The sequence below is a fragment of the Aythya ferina genome, assembly GCF_964211825.1.
Source record: "Aythya ferina genome assembly, chromosome: W".
NCBI classification, from domain to species: Eukaryota; Metazoa; Chordata; class Aves; order Anseriformes; family Anatidae; genus Aythya; species Aythya ferina.
In genome coordinates, this window is record NC_140313.1 from 8,164,450 (window position 1) to 8,183,802 (window position 19,353).

The following is a 19,353-nucleotide window of genomic DNA, read 5'->3' on the forward strand; positions in this document are numbered from 1 at the left end:
AATTTGGAGAGGTCCCGGTAGACTGGAAGCTGGCAAATGTTGTGCCGATTTTCAAGAAGGGTCAGAAAGAAGACCCTAGCAATTACAGGCCTGTCAGTCTCACGTCAGTGCCTGGTAAAATCATGGAGAAGTTGGTTCTCGAACTTATTGAGGCGCACCTGGGGGACAAAGCAGTCATTGGTCCCAGCCAGCATGGGTTTGTGAAGGGTAGGTCCTGCCTAACTAACCTGATTTCCTTTTATGATAAGATCACCCGTATGGTGGACCAAGGGAAACCAGCTGATGTGATTTTTTTGGACTTCAGCAAGGCTTTTGACACGGTTTCCCATAGGATCCTACTGGACAAAATGTCCACCATACAGCTAAATAAAAACATCATACGATGGGTGAGCAATTGGCTAACGGGCAGGGCCCAAAGGGTTATGGTAAATGGGGCTGCGTCAGGCTGGCGGGCGGTCACCAGTGGGGTCCCTCAAGGCTCCATTTTAGGGCCGGTACTTTTCAATATTTTTATAAACGATCTGGATGTAGGAATAGAAGGTATTTTGAGCAAGTTTGCTGATGACACCAAACTTGGAGGAGTTGTGGACTCAAATGAGGGCGTAAAGGCCTTGCAGAGGGATCTGGACAGGTTGGAGAGCTGGGCGATCACCAACTGCATGAAGTTCAATAAGAGCAAGTGCCGGGTCCTGCACCTGGGACGGGGAAACCCTGGCTGCACGTACAGACTGGGCGATGAGACGCTGGAGAGCAGCCTAGAAGAGAGGGATCTGGGGGTCGTGGTAGACAGCAAGTTGAATATGAGCCAGCAGTGTGCCCTGGCAGCCAGGAGGGCCAACCGTGTCCTGGGGTGCATCAAGCACGGCATCGCTAGTAGGTCAAGGGAGGTGATTGTCCCGCTCTACTCTGCGCTGGTGCGGCCTCACCTCGAGTACTGTGTGCAGTTCTGGGCACCACAGTATAAAAAGGACATGAAACTGTTGGAGAGTGTCCAGAGGAGGGCTACGAAGATGGTGAAAGGCCTTGAGAGGAAGACGTACGAAGAACGGCTGAGGTCACTGGGCCTGTTCAGCCTGGAGAAGAGGAGGCTGAGAGGAGACCTCATCACAGTCTACAACTTCCTCGTAAGGGGGTGTCGAGAGGCAGGAGACCTTTTCTCCATTAACACCAGTGACAGGACCCGCGGGAACGGGGTTAAGCTGAGGCAGGGGAAATTTAGGCTTGACGTCAGGAGGGGGTTCTTCACAGAGAGGGTGGTTGCACACTGGAACAGGCTCCCCAGGGAAGTGGTCACTGCACCGAGCCTGTCTGAATTTAAGAAGAGATTGGACTGTGCACTTAGTCACATGGTCTGAACTTTTGGGTAGACCTGTGCGGTGTCAAGAGTTGGACTTGATGATCCTTAAGGGTCCCTTCCAACTCAGGATATTCTATGATTCTATGATTCTACGTTATTATTAGTAATACTATTATCATAATGATTGTCTTTATTAATATTGTTATTGTTATTATTTATCTGTCTTTATCTCAACTCACGGGCTTCGCTTTCCCGTTTCCCCGTTTCTCTCCCCATCCCAGAGAGGGAGGGGAGAGGGTGAGCGAACGGCTGTGTGGTGTTTAGCTGCCGGCCGGCTTAAACCACAACAGAAGGAAAAGCTGTAAATGATCTTGTAAAAGAAACGAAGAAAATTGCACGTGCCCCAGTTCAAACTCGCTATGGAATCGATCTAGGAGGATTATCGGGGGGCGGGGGGCGTGCTTTATGGGTGTTGATTGGCTTACTAAAATTGGGATGGTTGTACTGGGGGGATATGTGGAGGATTTTAATAATTCCATGTTTTACCAGCCCAATACACTCGGTTATACAAGGAATGCAAATACCTGCGGTACCTGTTGTGGGAATAGAAACGTTGTTTTTGCAGAGTTCCGCTGTTTAGAGGGAAGGAACTGTGGTACTGAGATATGCTTGCAGTGATAAGAAAGCTTAGCAGGCGACCTCGTAAAATGCAGACAACCAGACTCCTTAGGACAATTAGGTGAAAATGGCGGTGTCAAGTCAGATAAGTGAAGAAACATTACCACATCAGATAGATTGTGAACCTGGATTACCCCCTCAGTGGGGAAACGGGGGAGGGTCCTGTCATCAAAAAGCACATAAACTGTGTTTTGGAACTAGTAGGCGCGCTCTCCTGCTTGTGGGGCGCCCGCCATTGCAATCAATCGCGAGTAAATTACTACTTCACTGAGATCCTCGCCTGAGCCTAAGCTATCGGCTACGGAGTGTTTCTCGCCCTCCCTTCCAACCCAAGCCACGCTATGATTCTATGAGCGGAGCGCCTGTTCTGTGGAGCTCGTTTCCCAGCCGTGCAGGGCCCAGATTCCCTCCGCGGAGCCGCCCAGCCCGTTTTCGGGCGCCCACTTCCTCCCTCCCGGTCGGCTCCCTCCGCGCCCCGAGGGCACGCGACCTCCCTGAGCGCCGATAAGCACCGGGTCGACGGGAGCGGAGCCGCCGAGAGGGCGGGGACAAGGGAAGAGGGCAGGCGAGGCAGCCAATCGAGGCGCGGGGGCGGTCGGCGGCGATCTGTCGGCCCAATGAGCGCCGCGGAGGGCCGGGCCGAGTGCGGGAAGCGAGGGGGCGTTGTACCGAGCGGGCGCCGTCATGGCCGACGGGATTGTTAGGGCGCAGGCCGCCTGGCCCGGTGGCGGCGCTGCCGCTGCTTTCGGAGCTTTCGGAGAGGTCGCCTGCAAGGGCAAGGAGGTCCCCGCCAACGTTCTCCGTGAGGATGAGCGGTCGTGGACGAGGAGGTAGCCGCGGCGTTGTTGTGCGAGTCTTTCCTTCCTTTCCTTTCCCTCGGCCGCTCGCAGGCCCTCTGAAACGAGGGCCCGTCGCGGGTCCCGGGAGTGCGGCAGGGCGGGTGGTGGCCTTGCTGCGGGAGGGAGGGACGGACGGACGGACGGACGGTCGGTCGGTCGGTCGGGGTCTCTCCGGCTCGTGGCGCTCTCTACTGCAGCGCCTCTAAAACGCCGCGCTTCTTCGGTGCCTGCCCCCGGGGTGCCACGGCGCGTACTGGGTCGCCGGCGCAGTCGGTCTCCTTGGGGGTTCGGACTGTATGCATATAGGCAGTGAGCATCGCAGTAGTGACCGCAATCAGTCGTTTCTGCGTAGCAGAAATGCAGGTCTTGATGCGCCTCGTGATAGCGTTCTAGAGACGCCCCGGCTCGGCTGTGCTAGGCTTTGGTTATGGCACCACCCCCACCGCGCACACGAGCGCGCGCTCTCTCCAAAGTGGCTTGTGAAAGGGAAGAATTGCAGCTTTTCCTAGCTTTCTTAAACACCTAGAAACCAGTCAATCCCGCAGGCTGCGAGAGCTTCCCAGCTCTCATTTCCGTGCTGGAGGTGGACCGTGATAAGAGCACGCTGGCAAGGTTCACTGATGCTGGTGCGCCGCAACGTGCTAGGAACTAAGTGAGCAGCTGCTGAGAGTTATGAAAAAATTGCAGATGTTATCTGCAAGGTGTTAACTCTAAGTTAGTGTCCAGCATAACCGTTGTTGCTGTTTTTAAGTTTGAAATGCTAAAGATAGGACAGTTAGGGATTTCCTCTGCTTCTGACGGCAGGGTTTATCTGCAGCGTGGAAAACAGGCCCTTAGTGAAAGGGGCTGCGTTGCCCGCTCTGCGTGCTGACTCGTAGAATGGTTTGGCTTGGAAGGCACCCTTAAAGATCATCTAGCCCAACCCGCCTGCCGCGGTCAGGGACGTGTTTCACTAGATCGGGTTGCTCAAAGCGTTGACGCGTTGCTTGGAACAGCGCTTTCTTAATAGGTCTCGGTAATGTTGCAGCTGCCGCCCGTTTGGAGTATTGGAAGCGTTCAACTGCTCTCCGGAAACCGTGCTTGCGGTAGCGCCCCGCCTTTACGAAAGGGCGCGTTTCCTGTCTCCTTCGTGGTGAAGGCTGCGCGAGGAGTGTGCGTGTGTGTGTGTGTGCGCACGTGCATCTGTTTTGACTCGGCCGTACTGGCTGCAGCAACGTATGTAACCTGAACGCTGTGCTTGATTGGAGAACCAGGCCGTTAACTTGAGTCTGATGAGTGACTTGAGAGCAGACAACCTACTCTGACCGCTCTTAGTGCGACGCGTTTCCTGGAGGACGAATTAGTTGCAGTTTCTCGCTTGGTCTTAACTTGAGGTGGGGGGAGGGGGCGGGGGCTTAGAACCGCTTTTGGAGCGTAGTTGGCTCTAGCGAATGGTCTTGAATTTGCTTAGCTCGCTGTACCGAAGGCCTGTTTTACGGTTGAGCGATGTTATAGGGAGGAGCGTGAGGAAGGCTTATAATTCTCGATTGTCGTGCAGTGAAAGGCGATGGTGAGTAAGAAGTACAAAGCATCTGTGGAATCGAGTCTTATCGGCAGTGTTTCAGTCGCATCTAAAACAAATAAAAATAGCGGAAGTCGCTAACCTGAAGTACTCGGCTGTCTCGCTGCCCCCGTCACCTTGCGCGCTGGATCCTGCTTCTGGCGCCGTATGCAGTTTCTGTCTGCTGGTGATTTGGGGAGTTCCCTCGCAAGTAGTTGCGAGTTGATGGTTTCCTACAGGTCGGTGGTATTCGTGTTTCGAAGGTGATGCCTTGGCCTCGGTCTGGAGGTGTCTGACGTCGGTCCGGCCGTAACGGGCTAATTTGGAACGTTCCTTCCCCTGAGTACGTGGCGTTCTCGAGGACGGAGAGTTAATACGGCCTCAGCCGGATTACTCCAGGTTCTTTGAAGATGCCTTCCTGCCTCTGGCCGAGGCAATATTTGGACATAACCGAAGGACAGTTAGCCATTGTTTGCCGCTTGTGTGTCTTGTGCGTAGAAGGTAGAGAACTTTGCCTATTCAAAGCTCGCTTAAGAAGAATCGCTGTTTTGTCGTGCGCGTTTGGGGCGCCTGATAATCTGCTTCGGTAGGACGAGTTCAGTGGGGCATAGTGATTTGCTTAAGCTGTTGCCTTTCTCTGAAGCCGACTACGTTTTAACTGTTTACTCTTCCTCCAGTGCCTTGCGTTCCGTGATAGTTCGCCTCAGGCTCCAGTGTTTTTTCCTAGTCCTTCCTGAGAAGGCAGTTGTCCGGTTATGTGAAGCAGACGATTCTGGCGGACCCGTGAGTACTGTGGGAGCTTTCTGTTTGCTAGGCTGGCTGTACCTGTAACAGGTTTGTAACTTCCTAGACTCTTTCCCGTCCCCTCTTTTCCTCTGGCTGTTGCAGAGGGGCGCACAGTAGGCTATTTGGGGTTGTCCGATGCTGTAGTCTTTCGCCTCTAGCTTGTAATGAAGTTGAGCTTTTTGACTGAGAGCAGTGATATAAAGCGATGCTCGTCTCCAGCTACGCGCTTGCAGTGCAAAAAGCAGCGTTGTTCCGGCGTGCGGTCTGATGCCCGTTTTCACGGTTTCCGGACAGCGGGGGTGGTGCCTTGACTATGCAGAAGAGGGCTTGGGGTTTGGGCAGGTCAGAGGCGAGGAAAGGGAAAGCTGGTTGAGCGGCGCTTGGGTGTTTGTTTCGCTGTTAGCTATGCAAGTCAAGTTCCAAGGCTCTGTGAGCCCACGCAAGAGAAAAGGCACCGTGAAGCTTTTATTTTCCGCCAGAGTGGCTTACGTTGCCCGAAGCTATGACGGGGGCTTTAAGCCCCAAGACAAATTCAGCTTCTGTGACTGTTTTGTAGTCTGTTACTGTCTAGAGGGTAATTCAAAGAGCGGCGGTTGAATTGTGAAGGATTAGCTAACCGTGTTCTGTGGGTGGTTCTCCGCTCGCGTTCATTCTGTGCGTCGTGGCACAGCACGTTAGGTGACGTTATTTCCTTTTTCCAGCTTCTTGGGCGTTTCGTGGTTGTTGGCAAGAAGTGTGCTGTTAACCTGGACCTGACCAATGGATTCCGGATGGCTGTGAATGCCCACCCTTGGGCCCTTCAGACTATCGTGTACATCTACGTATTCTGGGTGGCGGTCAGTTGGGCCGGCCTCGCGGCTAAGGTTTTTGCACCGCAGGCGTCACTGCACGCGTACGGGTCGCCGCCGAATAGGTTTCATATGTTGCCCATCAGTCTAGCCCCTGTTGAGGTTTGATTTATTATTTTTTTTGGACGGCTGTCTGTGGAGGGTAATAAAGAGCTTTTGAGCAGCATTTGCACAATAAAGATGGAGCATGGGGATATCACCTCTGTCTTGCGTGTCTTACCGATGGAAATAGTTCCGCAAGTTAAAACGGCGTCTCCCTGGAGCGCACGTGTGTAGAATGTTTTGGTCCGTTGACAGTGTCGTGTAGGTGGTGGTTTGCCCATTCATTTGGAACGCGAAGCTAGAAGCGCTCGGCGGTCCTGTGGGTCTCCGTCTTCCTAAGACGATCTAGGATGTGCTGTGTGTTTGAGGCCTTGCTATCTTCCCCCTGCTCCCGAATAAAAGCGTGCCCTTTTATTGCGAAATAGCCGCGTTGAGGACTGGCAGATGTAGAACCAGAGAAGAATAAGGTTGGAAGAAAGCTTCCAGGCATTGTCTGTTGTCTGCCCCTGTCCCGAGGAGGAGGCAGAATAAACTCTACCGGGTGTAATTTCTGACAGGTGCTTGTCAGCCTGTTCTTGACTACCCTAGGAGTTTTGCTACCGCTTTCTTTTCGGTCCTCCTCGTGGGTTTCGCAACTTTGAGAAGGAATTCCTCCCACAGGATGTAGAAGGCTCTGGGATGCTTGAGTCGGCTTCTGATAAGTTCGAGACTCGGCTGCCGTTCTCTTTATTTTTTTTGTATTTATTTTTAGTGTCTTTTTTTTTTTTTTTCCCTAAACGAAGTCCGTTGTTCAGTAACTAGAAGAAGGATTAGCTAAAGGCACCATAAGGCTTTTAAATGCGATCACCTCTCGTGCTTTGTTAGACCTATGGCTTCGCTCTGCTCCTTGTTTAATCGCGATTACATTCAAGGCTTACTGGAGCGTGGGAACGTTAAAATGCTATTAAATACTCTTAGTGTTTGAAACTTGCTAAATGAAATGATTTTTGTGACTCCGTTCCTCATAAAGAAACTTGATTCGTTAGCCAACCACTAGAACAGGCTGCCCAGAGCTGCATCCAGCCTGGCCTTGAACGCCCCCAGGGATGGGGCATCCACGACCTCCCTGGGCAACCCGTTCCAGTGCCTCACCACCCTCTGAGTGAAAAACTTTCTCCTAATATCTAACCTAAATCTCCCCTGTCTTAGTTTAAAACCATTCCCCCTTGTCCTATATGATCCTTCCTTGATAATATTGATTATTAATTAAACAATTTAACTAAAGGGGAAAAGAAAGGGGGAAAGGGAAAAAAGGAAAAAAACAAAACAAATAAAGGCTACGTGGAAGTAGTGCAGAGGAAAGAAATTAGTCTCTACTTCCCACAAATGAGCGATGCTTGACCACGTCCTCGAAGCAGGGCCTCAACGTGCGTAGCCGGTGTTTGGGAGGAAGACCGACGTTTTCACAACGAGAGCCCAGCCTTCCCCTCTTCTTCCTGTTTCCACCTTTTATTGCTGAGTGTGACATCATACGGTATGGAATATCCCTTTGGTTGGTTGAAGTCAGCTGCCCTGGTGATGTTTGTCTTCTCGCTTTTTTGCCCACCCCCTAGGAGGGTTAGAGAGAGTCCTGATGCTGTGCCAGCGCTGCTCGGCAGTAGACGCAACACTGGTGTGATACCACTGCTGTTCTAGCTACAAGTGCAGAGCACAGCACTGTATGGGCTGCTGCCGGGAAAGTTAACGTCCCAGCCAGACCCAGTACAGGCCGTTGCCCCTTGTCCTATCCCCACTAACCACTGCACAGAGGGTGGCGAAATCCCACTGTCTCCCACGCAGAAGATATTTGTAAACATTGATAAGATCCCCTCTCAGTCTTCTCTTCTCCAGGCTGAACAGACCCAGGTCTCTCAGTCTTTGCTCATAGGGAAGATGCTCCAGGCCCCGTATCATCTTTGTTGCCCTCCGCTGGACTCTTTCCAGGAGATCCTTGTCTTTTTTTGTACCGGGGAGCCCAGAAGTGGACACAGTACTCCAGGTGAGGCCTGCCCAGGGCAGAGTAGAGGGGGGGGATCACCTCCCTTGACCTGCTGGCCACGCTCCTTTTAATGCACGCCAGGATCCCATTGGCCTTCTTGGCCACCAGGGCGCACTGCTGGCTCGTGGTCAACCTGTCGTCCACCAGGACCCGCAGGTCCTTCTCCGCAGAGCTCCTCTCCAGCAGGTCATCCCCCAGCCTGTACTGATACATGCGGTTGTTCCTTCCCAGGTGCAGGACTCTACACTTGCTCTTGTTAAACTTCATTTGGTTTCTTCCCGCCCAGGTCTCGCTGAATGGCAGCACAGCCTTCTGGCGTGTCGGCCACTCCTCCCATCTTTGTATCATCGGCGTACTTGCGGAGGGTGGACACTATTCCCTCATCAAGGTCGTCGATGAAGATGTTGAACAAGACCGGACCCAGCACTGACCCCTGGGGAACACCGCTAGTCACAGATCTCCAGCCGGACTCTGCGCCACCGATCGCCACCCTCTGAGCTCAGCCAGTCAGCCAGTTCTCAACCCACCTTACCGTCCACTTGTCTATCCCACGCCTTCTCAGCTTTGCTAGCAGGATGTCGTGGGAGACAGTGTCAAAAGCCTTGCTAAAGTCAAGGTAGATGGCGTCCACTGCTCTCCCTCCATCAACCCAGCTGGTGATGCCATCATAGAAGGCTACAAGGTTGGTCGAGCACGATTTCCCCTTGGTGAATCCATGCTGACTACTCCTCATAACTTTCTTCTCTTCCAGTGGCTTGGAGATGGCATCCGGAACAAGCTGTTCCAACAGCTTTCCAGGGACAGAGGTGAGACTGACCTTTCCAAGAGCTCCACATCCTTCTTGTGCTGGGGGCCCCAGGCCTGCACGCAGTATTCCGGGTGGGGTCTCCCAAGAGCAGGGTAGAGGGGGAGAATCTCCTCCCTCTCCCTGCTGGTCACCCCTTTTTTAATGCAGCCCAGGACTTAGTTGGCCTTCCGGGCTGCAAGCGTGCGCTGCTGGCTCACGTCCAGCTTCTCGTCCATCAGGACCCCCAAGTCCTTCTCCGCGGGGCTGCTCTGAAGTTCTTCTTCTCCCAGCCTATAGAGATACCTAGGATTGCCCCAGCCCAAGGTCAACGCCTTGCACTTATGGCATCCCTTCCCTCTATTGTATCGACTGCACCGCTCAGCTTGGTGTCATCTGCAAACTTGCGCGATTCCGTCGTCTATGCCATTGCTAAGGGTGTTGAAGAGCACCGGTCCCGAGCCCGACCCCTGAGGGACGCCACTTGTGACCGGCCTCCGGCCAGAAATAGAGCCATTGACCACAACCCTTTGGCCGCGACCAGCCAACCAATTCTTTATCCACCCAACAGTCCATCCTTCAAAGCCCTACCTCTGCAATTTAGAGAGAAGAATGTGGTGAGGGACCACATCAAAGGCTTTGCTCGGTCCAGGTAGCATATCCTGTCCCAGGACTGGTTTCAGCCGTAAACAACGAACAGTTATGAAGAGAGATGTAGCTTTGTAAATATTTTTGTTGCCTTGGGTGAATTGGTGTCTGGTCACATTGATTGGCCCACGTGGTAGCTGGGAGATGGCCGACGGGGAGGACTGAGATGTTAAAGCTGCCTGTGGTTGCCTGCCCCCAGCCCCGTCCCCGTGGGCCATCCCGATGGCAGTAGCGCCCGCCTGGAAGCTCAAACTGAAGCGAGCGTATTCTGATGTCATTACCCTCCAAGCCTGTCAGAGAGGCAGAAGCGCTGTGGCCTCCTCAGGCAGGAACTGCACGTGTGGGGACGGCCGCGTCCCTGCCGCCGTGTCGGGCCAGTTTGAGCTCCGCTCTCCGTGCGGCTGCAGGGCACCGCGGACCACGCTTGGGCAGCCTCGGGGGGCGCTGCCTAGTTTTCCAGAAGCTTCCTCCCCAGCTGAGCAGAAACCCAGTTGTGATGTGTCAGGGCTGAGCGCAGGCTTTGTATTCCTTCCCGCCACCCCCTGCACGGGAGGTGCAGCTTTCCCCCTCGGAAACACCAGCAGTTGAAGTGGGGCTCTCAGGGAAGGTTGTGGAGCAAGTTCTGAAAAGGTAAGGCCTGCCCTGGCAAAAGCGGGGATTTGCCTGCAGGGAGCAGCGCCCAAAAGCCACCAGCGCGTTTGGGGTGGAGCTGATAGGGTCATAAATAACGCTTGGGGCTACGAGCGTGAGGTCCCACATCTGGTCCGGGGCAATCCTAAACACAAATCCAGGCTGGGCGGAGAATGGATTGAGAGCAGCTCTGAGGAGAAGGGCCTGGGGGCGTTGGTTGATGAGAAGCTCGTCAACCGGAGCCGGCAATGCAACGTGCGCTTGCAGCCCGGAAAGCCAACCGTATCCTGGGCCGCATCAAAAGGAGGGTGGCCGGCAGGTGGAGGGAGGTGATTCTCCCTCTCTGCTGCTGTGCTCTTGTGAGGCCCCACCTAGAGTAAGTACTGTGTTCAGCTCTGGGGTCCCCAGCACTAGAAGGACGTGGACGTACTAGAAGGCGTCCAGAGGAGGGCCACGAAGATGACCGGGGGCTGGGGCACCTCTCCTAGGAAGGCAGGCTGAGGGAGTTGGGGTGGTTCGGCCTGGAGAAGAGAAGGCGCCGGGGAGACCTTGGAGGGGCCTTCCAGTACCTAAAGGGTGGGGGGGGTCCCTACAGGAAAGCTGGGGAGGGACTCTTTGCCAGGGAGAGGAGCGATAGGGCCAGGAGTAATGGTTTTGAAGTCAGAGAGGGTAGACTTAGGTTGGATAGTTGGAAGCGATTCTTTCCTGAGAGGGGGGTGAGGCACTGGAACGGGTTGCCCAGAGAAGTGGTGGATGCCCTGTCCCTGGACGTGTTTAAGGCCAGGTTGGATGGGGCTTTGAGCAACCTGGTCTAGTGGAAGGTGTCCCTGCCCAGGGCGTGGGGAGGGGGGGTTGGAATTAGGTGATCTTTAAGTAAGGTCCCTGGATTACCCCCTCAGTGGGGAAACAGGGGAGGGTCCTGTCATCAAAAAGCATATAAACTGTGTTTTGGAACTAGTAGGTGCGCTCTCCTGCTTGTGGGGCGCCCGCCATTGCAATCAATCGCGAGTAAATTACTACTTCACTGAGATCCTCGCCTGAGCCTAAGTTATTGGCTACGGAGTGTTTCTCGCAATTTGGGGGCTCGTCCGGGATCCAGTCACCTACCGGGGAGCCCCACCGCCGCAGCAGGAGGAAAGCATGCCCTGCTGATTTCAACGGTCCTGTGCATCGACGGTGGCGGTTCTGCGGAGAGCTGACAGAGGGCCCGAGACTGATTAAAGAGGCAGGATCCGTGAAGTACTGGGAAAGAGAAGAAGGTAGGCACTCCGGGTTTGCTAATTGATCCGGTAACTCTGTGCACAGACCAAGGTAAGAAATGTTAAGTATTGCCTTGGGGGTTGGGTGAGACTCTGCGTGATGTGTGATTGAGACGTACTTTTGTACGAAGCGAGTGTGGAGTCCTGATCCGCGGTTCCGTGGCTCCGTGAGGGGAGCGGCCGGAGACGAACGAAGTGCGTGACAGACTGAAAAGAAGTGCTGTTTTATCCAAGTGTTGATTGGTGGTGCCCAATATGTGGGCCTGGCAGTGTATCTTGTGATCCTATTTTTGCTCTTAAATGCTTTGAGTGTGACAAGAAAAAAGGCGGGAGCATTATCTAAGTAACTAACAGTTTAGAAGCCTTGGTGTATTTGCTGTGGTGTTTGGTCAGTTTCCCAAGTACTGGAGAGAGGGAGGGGGCTGACTGATTATCGAAGCGGTAGAACGGAGAGAGTCATTTCTTTGGTGGTTCGGGTTTGAGCCCTGGGAATCCGGTAAGAAGGGGGAGAGCGAATTTATTTAGGCCTCAATACCTTTTTAAAGCCCCCATATTGACGGATACACAGGAGTGATGATCCCTTGTTTTGTATGGGCTTACTAAGAAAGTGCATGAGAAAAATCGGCATTCGGCTTGAAATTCGGTCCTGTTGAAATGTAAATTTTGTGGAAAAGGTGGTCATGTTCGTCTAGAAGACGGAAGGCTGAGTGCTTCAGCTCTTTTCCTGAAGTTCCGTGGATTTATGATTGGAACGGGGCTCCTTAATAATCTGAAATAGTAAAGTTTGTATGCGGGAAGAAGCATTTAATCCCAGAGAACTGGGACATTTGGGAAGAAGATTAGGAAAAGATAGTAAAAAGGTTTGCGTGGAAATTGAAACAAAGGGCGGCAACTAATAAGGAACAGTAATAAATAAATAAAAGGGAATGGAAAATCAAAGAAATGAGTAATATCCAAAACAAAGACGTTTTAAAGAAAGCCTCCTTGGGTGCATATTGGCACATTCGAAGGATATTGTTAGAACTTGGAGCGCAGAAAGGAAGAGGACTTCCACTAAGTATTGCAATCAGTGGTGGCCACTACATAAGCTAAATGGCCACTTTATGGATCAGTCGACTGTAACACTATCTTGCAACTAATGTTTTTGAGGAGAGAAGGAAAATAGGATGAAGTGTAGTATACTGATACGTTGTTTCAGCATCTTAGAGAGAAAAGGAGTGGAATTAATTGGCCCTTGACTGAGCCTTTGGTGTTGGCATGAGAAAAGTACAGGCTGGAGAAAGATAAAAGGAAGTGTTAAAAGAGTTGTGGACGGTGTTAAAGGTGTGGCATGTAGTATTTAACAGAGCTGTTTGAAGTTGAATGAGCAGGGAAAGAGGATGTAGGAATGTTAATAGTTCTGCCTCAACAGGAGGCTGTGATCTCAAAATCACCGGTGTGAGCCCTTTGGGGCAGAGGAACCATGATGGGTCCGAGAGAGTTGTCATGGAAACAGAAGGGCAGCTAACTCTTAAAACAACCTGAGTTTATGAGTGAGCTCAGATTGCCGATGGGACCGCTCAGGGAACTGTTGACAATTGCATTCCCCTGACCGACCCCCCACTGAGACTATAGCCACCCCGGAAATAATGAACGGTAAATACCAAAATCTGGTTAAATTGGGAATGGAGAATCAGTTCCAACAAGGTCCAAAAGAAACCCCTATGGAACTTTTGGACCAACTTTGAAATGCAATGGAAAACAAACCAAACAAACGAAACTGGAGAAAATAGGGGCTAAGTTAGAACAAGGAAAATGGACGCTGCCAGACAGGCGAGAGATACTGCCAAAAGCTTACGCGAAGCAAATATTGGGACGTTTGCATGCACAAACACATTGGGGTACACAGGTGTTAAGTGACCATTTACTAAAACAATTTGGTTGCATTGTTGTTTTTTGTTTTTTGTTTGTTTGTTTTTAAATAGCAAAGCCAATTACACCACGTTGCTTACCTTGTCAGAAGATAAATAAGAAAGTGTTTCGACAAGCAGCCACGGGAGGGAGAAAAACAGCTTATGGGCCTTCCGAGAGAGTACAAGTTGATTTCACTGAATTGCCCAAGGTAGGGAGGATAAAATATCTATTGGTAATAGTAGATCATTTAACGCAATGGGTAGAAGCTTATCCCGTAGCATGAGCTACGGCACAAATGGTGGTAAAAATTCTATTAGAACACCTGATACCTAAATATGGGATAATCCAGTACATTGACTCTGCTCAGGACACACAGCTTACTTCTAAAATAATAAAAGTATTCTGTCAATCATTGGGTATTCAGTGGGAATACCATACTCCGTGGCACCCACAAAGCTCAGGGAAAGTAGAAATCATTGAATCAAACAATAAAACAACAATTGGCTAAATCAATGATCGAGACACAAATGCCCTGGATGAAATGCTTACCATTGGCACTTCTAAGCATAAGAACTAAACCACACAGTGAGACTGGATTATCGCCATATGAAATGTTATATGGTATGCCTTATTCTCAAGGGATGCCTCTAGGCAACAATGTAGTTGAGGGTCGTAATTATATATTTCTGGATGCTACTATTGGAAGGAGATTACAAGAGCTAAGAGAAATTGGAGTGATGGCTCAAACACCACCTTTAGGATTTGCTATTCATAAGATAGAACCAGGAGACAAGGTCTTAATAAAAACCTGGAGGGAAGAATCATTGAACCCCCGATGGGAGGGGACCGTACCTTGTTTTACTTACTACTGAAACAGCTGTGAGAACAGCAGAAAGGGGTTGGACCCGCACATCCAGAATAAAAGGACCAGTAACTACCGAAACTTGGAGGGTTGAGTCCGCTCCTGGGGAACTGAAACTAAAGCTAAAGAAGAACTAATGTTCTGGCAGTGACGCTCTGCATGAATTAAGGACGCCAAATAAGGGGGACAAGCCTAAAGGGAAGAAAGGGAGAAGGCAAGACCGGGGCAGGACCCTCCGCTGCGGTGTGCATGGTCTACCGAGGGAGGCAACCCCTATGGGTATTGACTGCCGAGTGAGAGGGCCTCGACCGGACTTCTCCCACGCTAAGGTTAGGTTGTCCCGATGTCCTGGTTTCAGTTAGAACAGAATTAATTTTCTTCCTAGTAGCTGGTGGAATGCTGTGTTTTGGCTTAGGATGAGAAGAGTGCTGATAACACCCTGATGTTTTAATTGTTGCAGAGCAGTGCTTATACCAAGCCAAGGACATCTCAGCCTTTTGCTCTGTCCTGCCAACAGGCAGGCTGGGGGTGCAGTAAGAGCTGGGAGGGGACAGACCCAGGACAGGTGACCCGAACTAGCCAAAGGGGTATTCCATACCATCTGACGTCATGCTAAACAATATATAGGGGTGGCTAGCCGGGGGGAGGGGGCCGGACTGCTCGGGGTTAAGCTGGGCATCGGTCAGCGGGTGGTGAGCAATTGCATTGTGCATCACTTGTTTGTACATATTAGTAGTAGTAGTACTATTATCATCATTGTATTATTATTATTATTATTATTATTATTATTTTCCTGTCTTATTAAACTGTCTTTATCTCAACTCACGGGCTTCACTTTCCATTTCTCTCCCCCGCCCCAGAGAGGGAGGGGGGAGGGTGAGCGAACGGCTGCGTGGTGTTTAGCTGCCAGCCGGGTTAAACCACGACAGTCTTTTTGGCGCCCAACGTGGGGCTCGAAAGGTTGAGATAACGGCAGATCTGACCAGAGTGTGTTAAACTAAAATTGGTGTAAGTATTAGACCTGCTTAATAGTCACTTGTCATAATGCTGATTGCTTTAATCTCAACTCTGCTGCGCCTGTTTTCCAAATTGAGTATTATAGCACGTTATTTTCTTTATGTGCTCTCTGTCATGTTGTTTATCCTCTCCGGGCCCTGGTTTCAGACCATTATGGTACTGTGTGTTGTATCAGTGGCTTATGAGATGATGAAATATCTTGCCATGACTCTAACCTGGTATTTGTACTCAGTAACATCTTCGATTCTATACTTTGGAAACTGTATTTTGGAAACTATTAGCAATTATATCTGTTGCCTTTTTTCATTAGGGAGTCAATCTGTGGAGGGGAAAGGGGAAGATAATTTTTCTTACTTGATCACTCTCCCTTTCTCCTTCACCACCCCTGTACCCTCCTTGATCACTCTCCCTTCCTCCTTCACCACCCTCTTATCCTCCAAGCTTGTTACAATAGCTCTCCAAGATATTGAATATCCTTGGGATACTCAGACCAGCATAGTCCTGTTGTTCTGCCTCCTGAATGCGCTTCAGGTTCTGCTTAAAGTTAAACAACTACTTAGGAAGCTCATCCGGAGATCTGCCCGGAGGCAGTATAGTTGTGGGTGGCAGGGAGTATGGGAGGATATGGGCAGGCATCTAGACTAGTTGGCACCCCCAGTGTTTTGGAAATTCACCCCTGAACAACTGCAAAATCCTCAAAAACTGGCAGAATGCTTGAAAAAAAGGTGTCGCGATTCTGGCAGTTCCAAAGTAACACAAATCATTGTAACATGCTGGGGCCTGGCTCATGCCTATTGTGCTGCCATGGATACTGCTATCAACTTAGTGACAGACCCTGCGGCCACTCCAAGTCCCGTGACAGATCCAACGGTCACTGTGACCCCTACGGTGGATTCTGCAGCCGCTCCAGTCCCAGCTCCTGCAGCCGCTCCAGCTCCAGTTCCTACAGCCACTCCAGTTCAAGCTCCTGCAGCTGCTCCAACTCCTGCAGCCACTCCAGCTCCTGTAGCTGGGTCAGAGAAACGAGCTGTAGCAGTGCAAGTTGACCCTGCGGAGGGTATTCCAACCTCTGTGGCAGACCCTGTAACAAGGTCAGAGAAACGAGCAGTAGCAGTGCAAGCTGCCCCTGTAGAGAAGGTGAAAAAATGGTATAGAGATTCAGGTCGTTTAGAACGCAGAGAATCTTCTGCCAAATCTAGGTATAGAGACGACGGAGACGACGACGACGCTGGGCCATCAAGGGTTCAGGAGGAGGAAGATGAGGATGCCGAAAAATCAACAGTAACTACCCGAAGCCTAAACGAGCGTGAGTTACGAGATGTGCGAAAAGATTTTGGTCGCTGTATAGGTGAGCAGCTTGTCACCTGGCTGCTCCGATGCTGGGACTCTGGAGCCAATTGTGTGGAATTAGACGGCAGGGAAGCCAAGCGACTGGGATCCCTTGCTAGAGATGCAGGCATTGACAAAGCAATTGCAGATGGAGCACAATCTCACAGCCTCTGGAGGCGTCTCCTCTCAGCTGTGAGGGAAAGGTATCCCTTCAAGGAAGAACTTTTATGTCTACCAGGCAAGTGGACCACTATGGAGAAGGGAATCCAGTACCTGAGAGAATTAGCCGTACGGGAAGTGATTTATGAGGATCCAGACCTCAGACAAACATCCAAAGATCCAGATGAAGTCAGGTGTACGCGACCCATGTGGCAGAAGTTTGTACGGAGTGCACCATCATCATATGCCAGCTCATTGGCAATAATGGCCTGGAAAGAGGATGAGGAACCCACAGTGGATGAAGCGGCTAAACAACTCCGGCAGTACGAAGAAAGTCTCTCCTCTTCCTTACAGGCCTGCGTCTCAGCTGTGGAGAAACTTTCTGAAGAGTTCCACCAACTTAAAGAGAATCTATCTTCCTCCCCACCTGAACCAACCAGTGTCCACCGACCAAAAGAGAACACTGTGGAGAAACTTTCTGGAAAGGTTCACCAACTGGAAGAGAGATTATTCTCCTCCGCACCTGTACAGAGCAGTGTCTCGGCTATCAGGGGTAGTCATTCATCCACACAAGGAAGACGATATGGTGGGTACTCACCCCGTGCCACCCTGTGGTTTTACTTATGAGACCATGGAGAGGACATGAGAAAATGGGATGGAAAATCTACCGCGACCCTAGAGGCAAGGGTACGTGAGTTGCAAAAGAAAACAATCGGGAAAAAGGGATTCTCTGAAAAGTTTCCAGCTCCAACTTCCAGCAGACAGTCCTTCAAACACAGAAACAAAGAAGATTCCGACCAGGATTAGGGAGGCCCTGCCTCCAGCCAGGGGGAGGAAAGGGATAATCAAGTTTATTGGACTGTGTGGATTCGATGGCCTGGCACGTCAGACGCACAGAAGTATAAGGCTTTAGTAGACACCGGTGCACAATGTACTATAATGCCATCGAGATATAAAGGACCAGAGCCCATCTATATTTGTGGAGTGACAGGGGGATCTCAGCAGTTGACTGTATTGGAGGCTGAAGTGAGTCTGACTGGGAATGAGTGGGAAAAGCACCGCATTGTGACTGGCCCGGATGCTCCATGTATCCTTGGCATAGACTATCTCAGAAGAGGATATTGCAAGGACCCAAAAGGGTTCCGGTGGGCTTTTGGTATAGCTGCCTTAGAGACAGAGGGCATTAAACAATTATCTACCTTGCCTGGTCTCTCAGAGGACCCCTCTGTTGTGGGGTTGCTGAGGGTCGAAGAACAGCAAGTGCCAATCACTACCACAACTGTGCACCGGCGGCAATATCGCACTAACCAAGACTCCCTGATTCCCATCCATAAGCTAATTCGTCAATTGGAGAGCCAAGGAGTGATCAGCAAGACTCATTCACCTTTCAATAGTCCCATATGGCCAGTGCGAAAGTCTAATGGCGAGTGGAGACTAACAGTGGACTATTGTGGCCTGAACGAAGTCACGCCACCACTGAGTGCTGCAGTGCCGGACATGCTGGAACTTCAGTACGAACTTGAATCGAAGGCAGCCAAGTGGTACGCCACAATTGATATCGCTAATGCATTTTTCTCCATCCCTCTAGCAGCAGAGTGCAGGCCACAGTTTGCTTTCACTTGGAGGGGAGTCCAATATACTTGGAATCGACTGCCCCAGGGGTGGAAACACAGCCCTACCATTTGCCATGGACTGATCCAGTCTGCGCTGGAGCAGGGGGAAGCTCCTGAACACCTGCAGTACATCGATGACATTATTGTGTGGGGTGACACAGCAGAGGAAGTTTTCGAGAAAGGGAAGAAAATAGTCCAAATCCTTCTGAAAGCCGGTTTTGCCATAAAACAAAATAAAGTCAAAGGACCTGCACGAGAGATCCAGTTTTTAGGAATAAAATGGCAAGATGGACGTCGTCAAATCCCAATGGACGTGACCAACAAAATAACAGCTATGTCTCCACCAACTAACAAAAAAGAAACACAGACTTTCCTAGGTGTTGTGGGGTTTTGGAGAATGCACATCCCAAATTACAGTCTGATTGTAAACCCGCTCTACCAAGTAACCCGTAAGAAGAATGAGTTTGAATGGGGCCCTGAACAACGACAAGCCTTTGAACAAATGGAAATAGTTCATGCAGTAGCCCTTGGGCCAGTTCGAACAGGAACAGATGTTAAGAATGTGCTCTACACTGCAGCCGGGGAGAACGGCCCCACCTGGAGCCTCTGGCAGAAAGAACCTGGGGAAACTCGAGGTCGGCCCCTGGGGTTTTGGAGCCGGGGATACAGAGGGTCTGAGGCCCGCTATACTCCAACTGAAAAGGAGATATTGGCAGCATATGAAGGAGTTCGATCTACTTCAGAGGTGGTCGGTACTGAAGCGCAGCTCCTCCTAGCACCCCGATTGCCGGTACTAGGCTGGATGTTCAAGGGAAGGGTCTCTTCTACGCATCATGCAACTGATGCTACATGGAGCAAGTGGGTTGCACTGATTACTCAGCGGGCTCGAATAGGAAACCCCAGTCACCCAGGAATATTGGAAGTGATTATGGACTGGCCAGAAGGCAAATACTTTGGGATATCATCAGAGGAGGAGGTGGGTCGTGCTGAAGAAGCCCCACTGTACAACCAGTTACCAGAGAATGAAAAGAAATATGCCCTGTTCACTGATGGGTCCTGTCGTATTGTGGGGAAGCATCGGAGATGGAAGGCTGCTGTATGGAGTCCTACAC

The 19,353-nt window shown here is 51.0% G+C and overlaps 1 protein-coding gene and 1 long non-coding RNA gene across 2 annotated transcripts in view; both read left to right on the forward strand.

The window, feature by feature from the left end:
* The window catches only part of LOC311426378, a 37,387-nt gene that overhangs the window by 14,873 nt on the left and 3,161 nt on the right, over window positions 1-19,353 (forward strand). The gene's annotated exons all lie outside the window — the stretch shown is intronic.
* On the forward strand, window positions 2,628-6,187 carry LOC311426356 (adenosine 5'-monophosphoramidase HINT1-like). The gene is made up of 3 exons (XM_084502813.1): window positions 2,628-2,805; window positions 5,032-5,137; window positions 5,842-6,187. The coding sequence occupies exons 1-3, from the start codon at window positions 2,660-2,662 to the stop codon at window positions 6,094-6,096; spliced, it is 507 nt and encodes a 168-aa protein (XP_084358939.1). The 5' UTR covers window positions 2,628-2,659; the 3' UTR covers window positions 6,097-6,187.

What these genes read in the sequence shown, in the direction of transcription:
- LOC311426356 (XM_084502813.1), top strand. Translation starts at nt 2,660, where the DNA reads ATGGCCGACGGGATTGTTAGGGCGCAGGCCGCCTGGCCCGGTGGCGGC. An exon ending in GAGCGGTCGTGGACGAGGAG is followed by an intron (nt 2,806 to 5,031) that starts GTAGCCGCGGCG and finishes CTCTTCCTCCAG; the next exon opens with TGCCTTGCGTTCCGTGATAG. An exon ending in CAGACGATTCTGGCGGACCC is followed by an intron (nt 5,138 to 5,841) that starts GTGAGTACTGTG and finishes TCCTTTTTCCAG; the next exon opens with CTTCTTGGGCGTTTCGTGGT.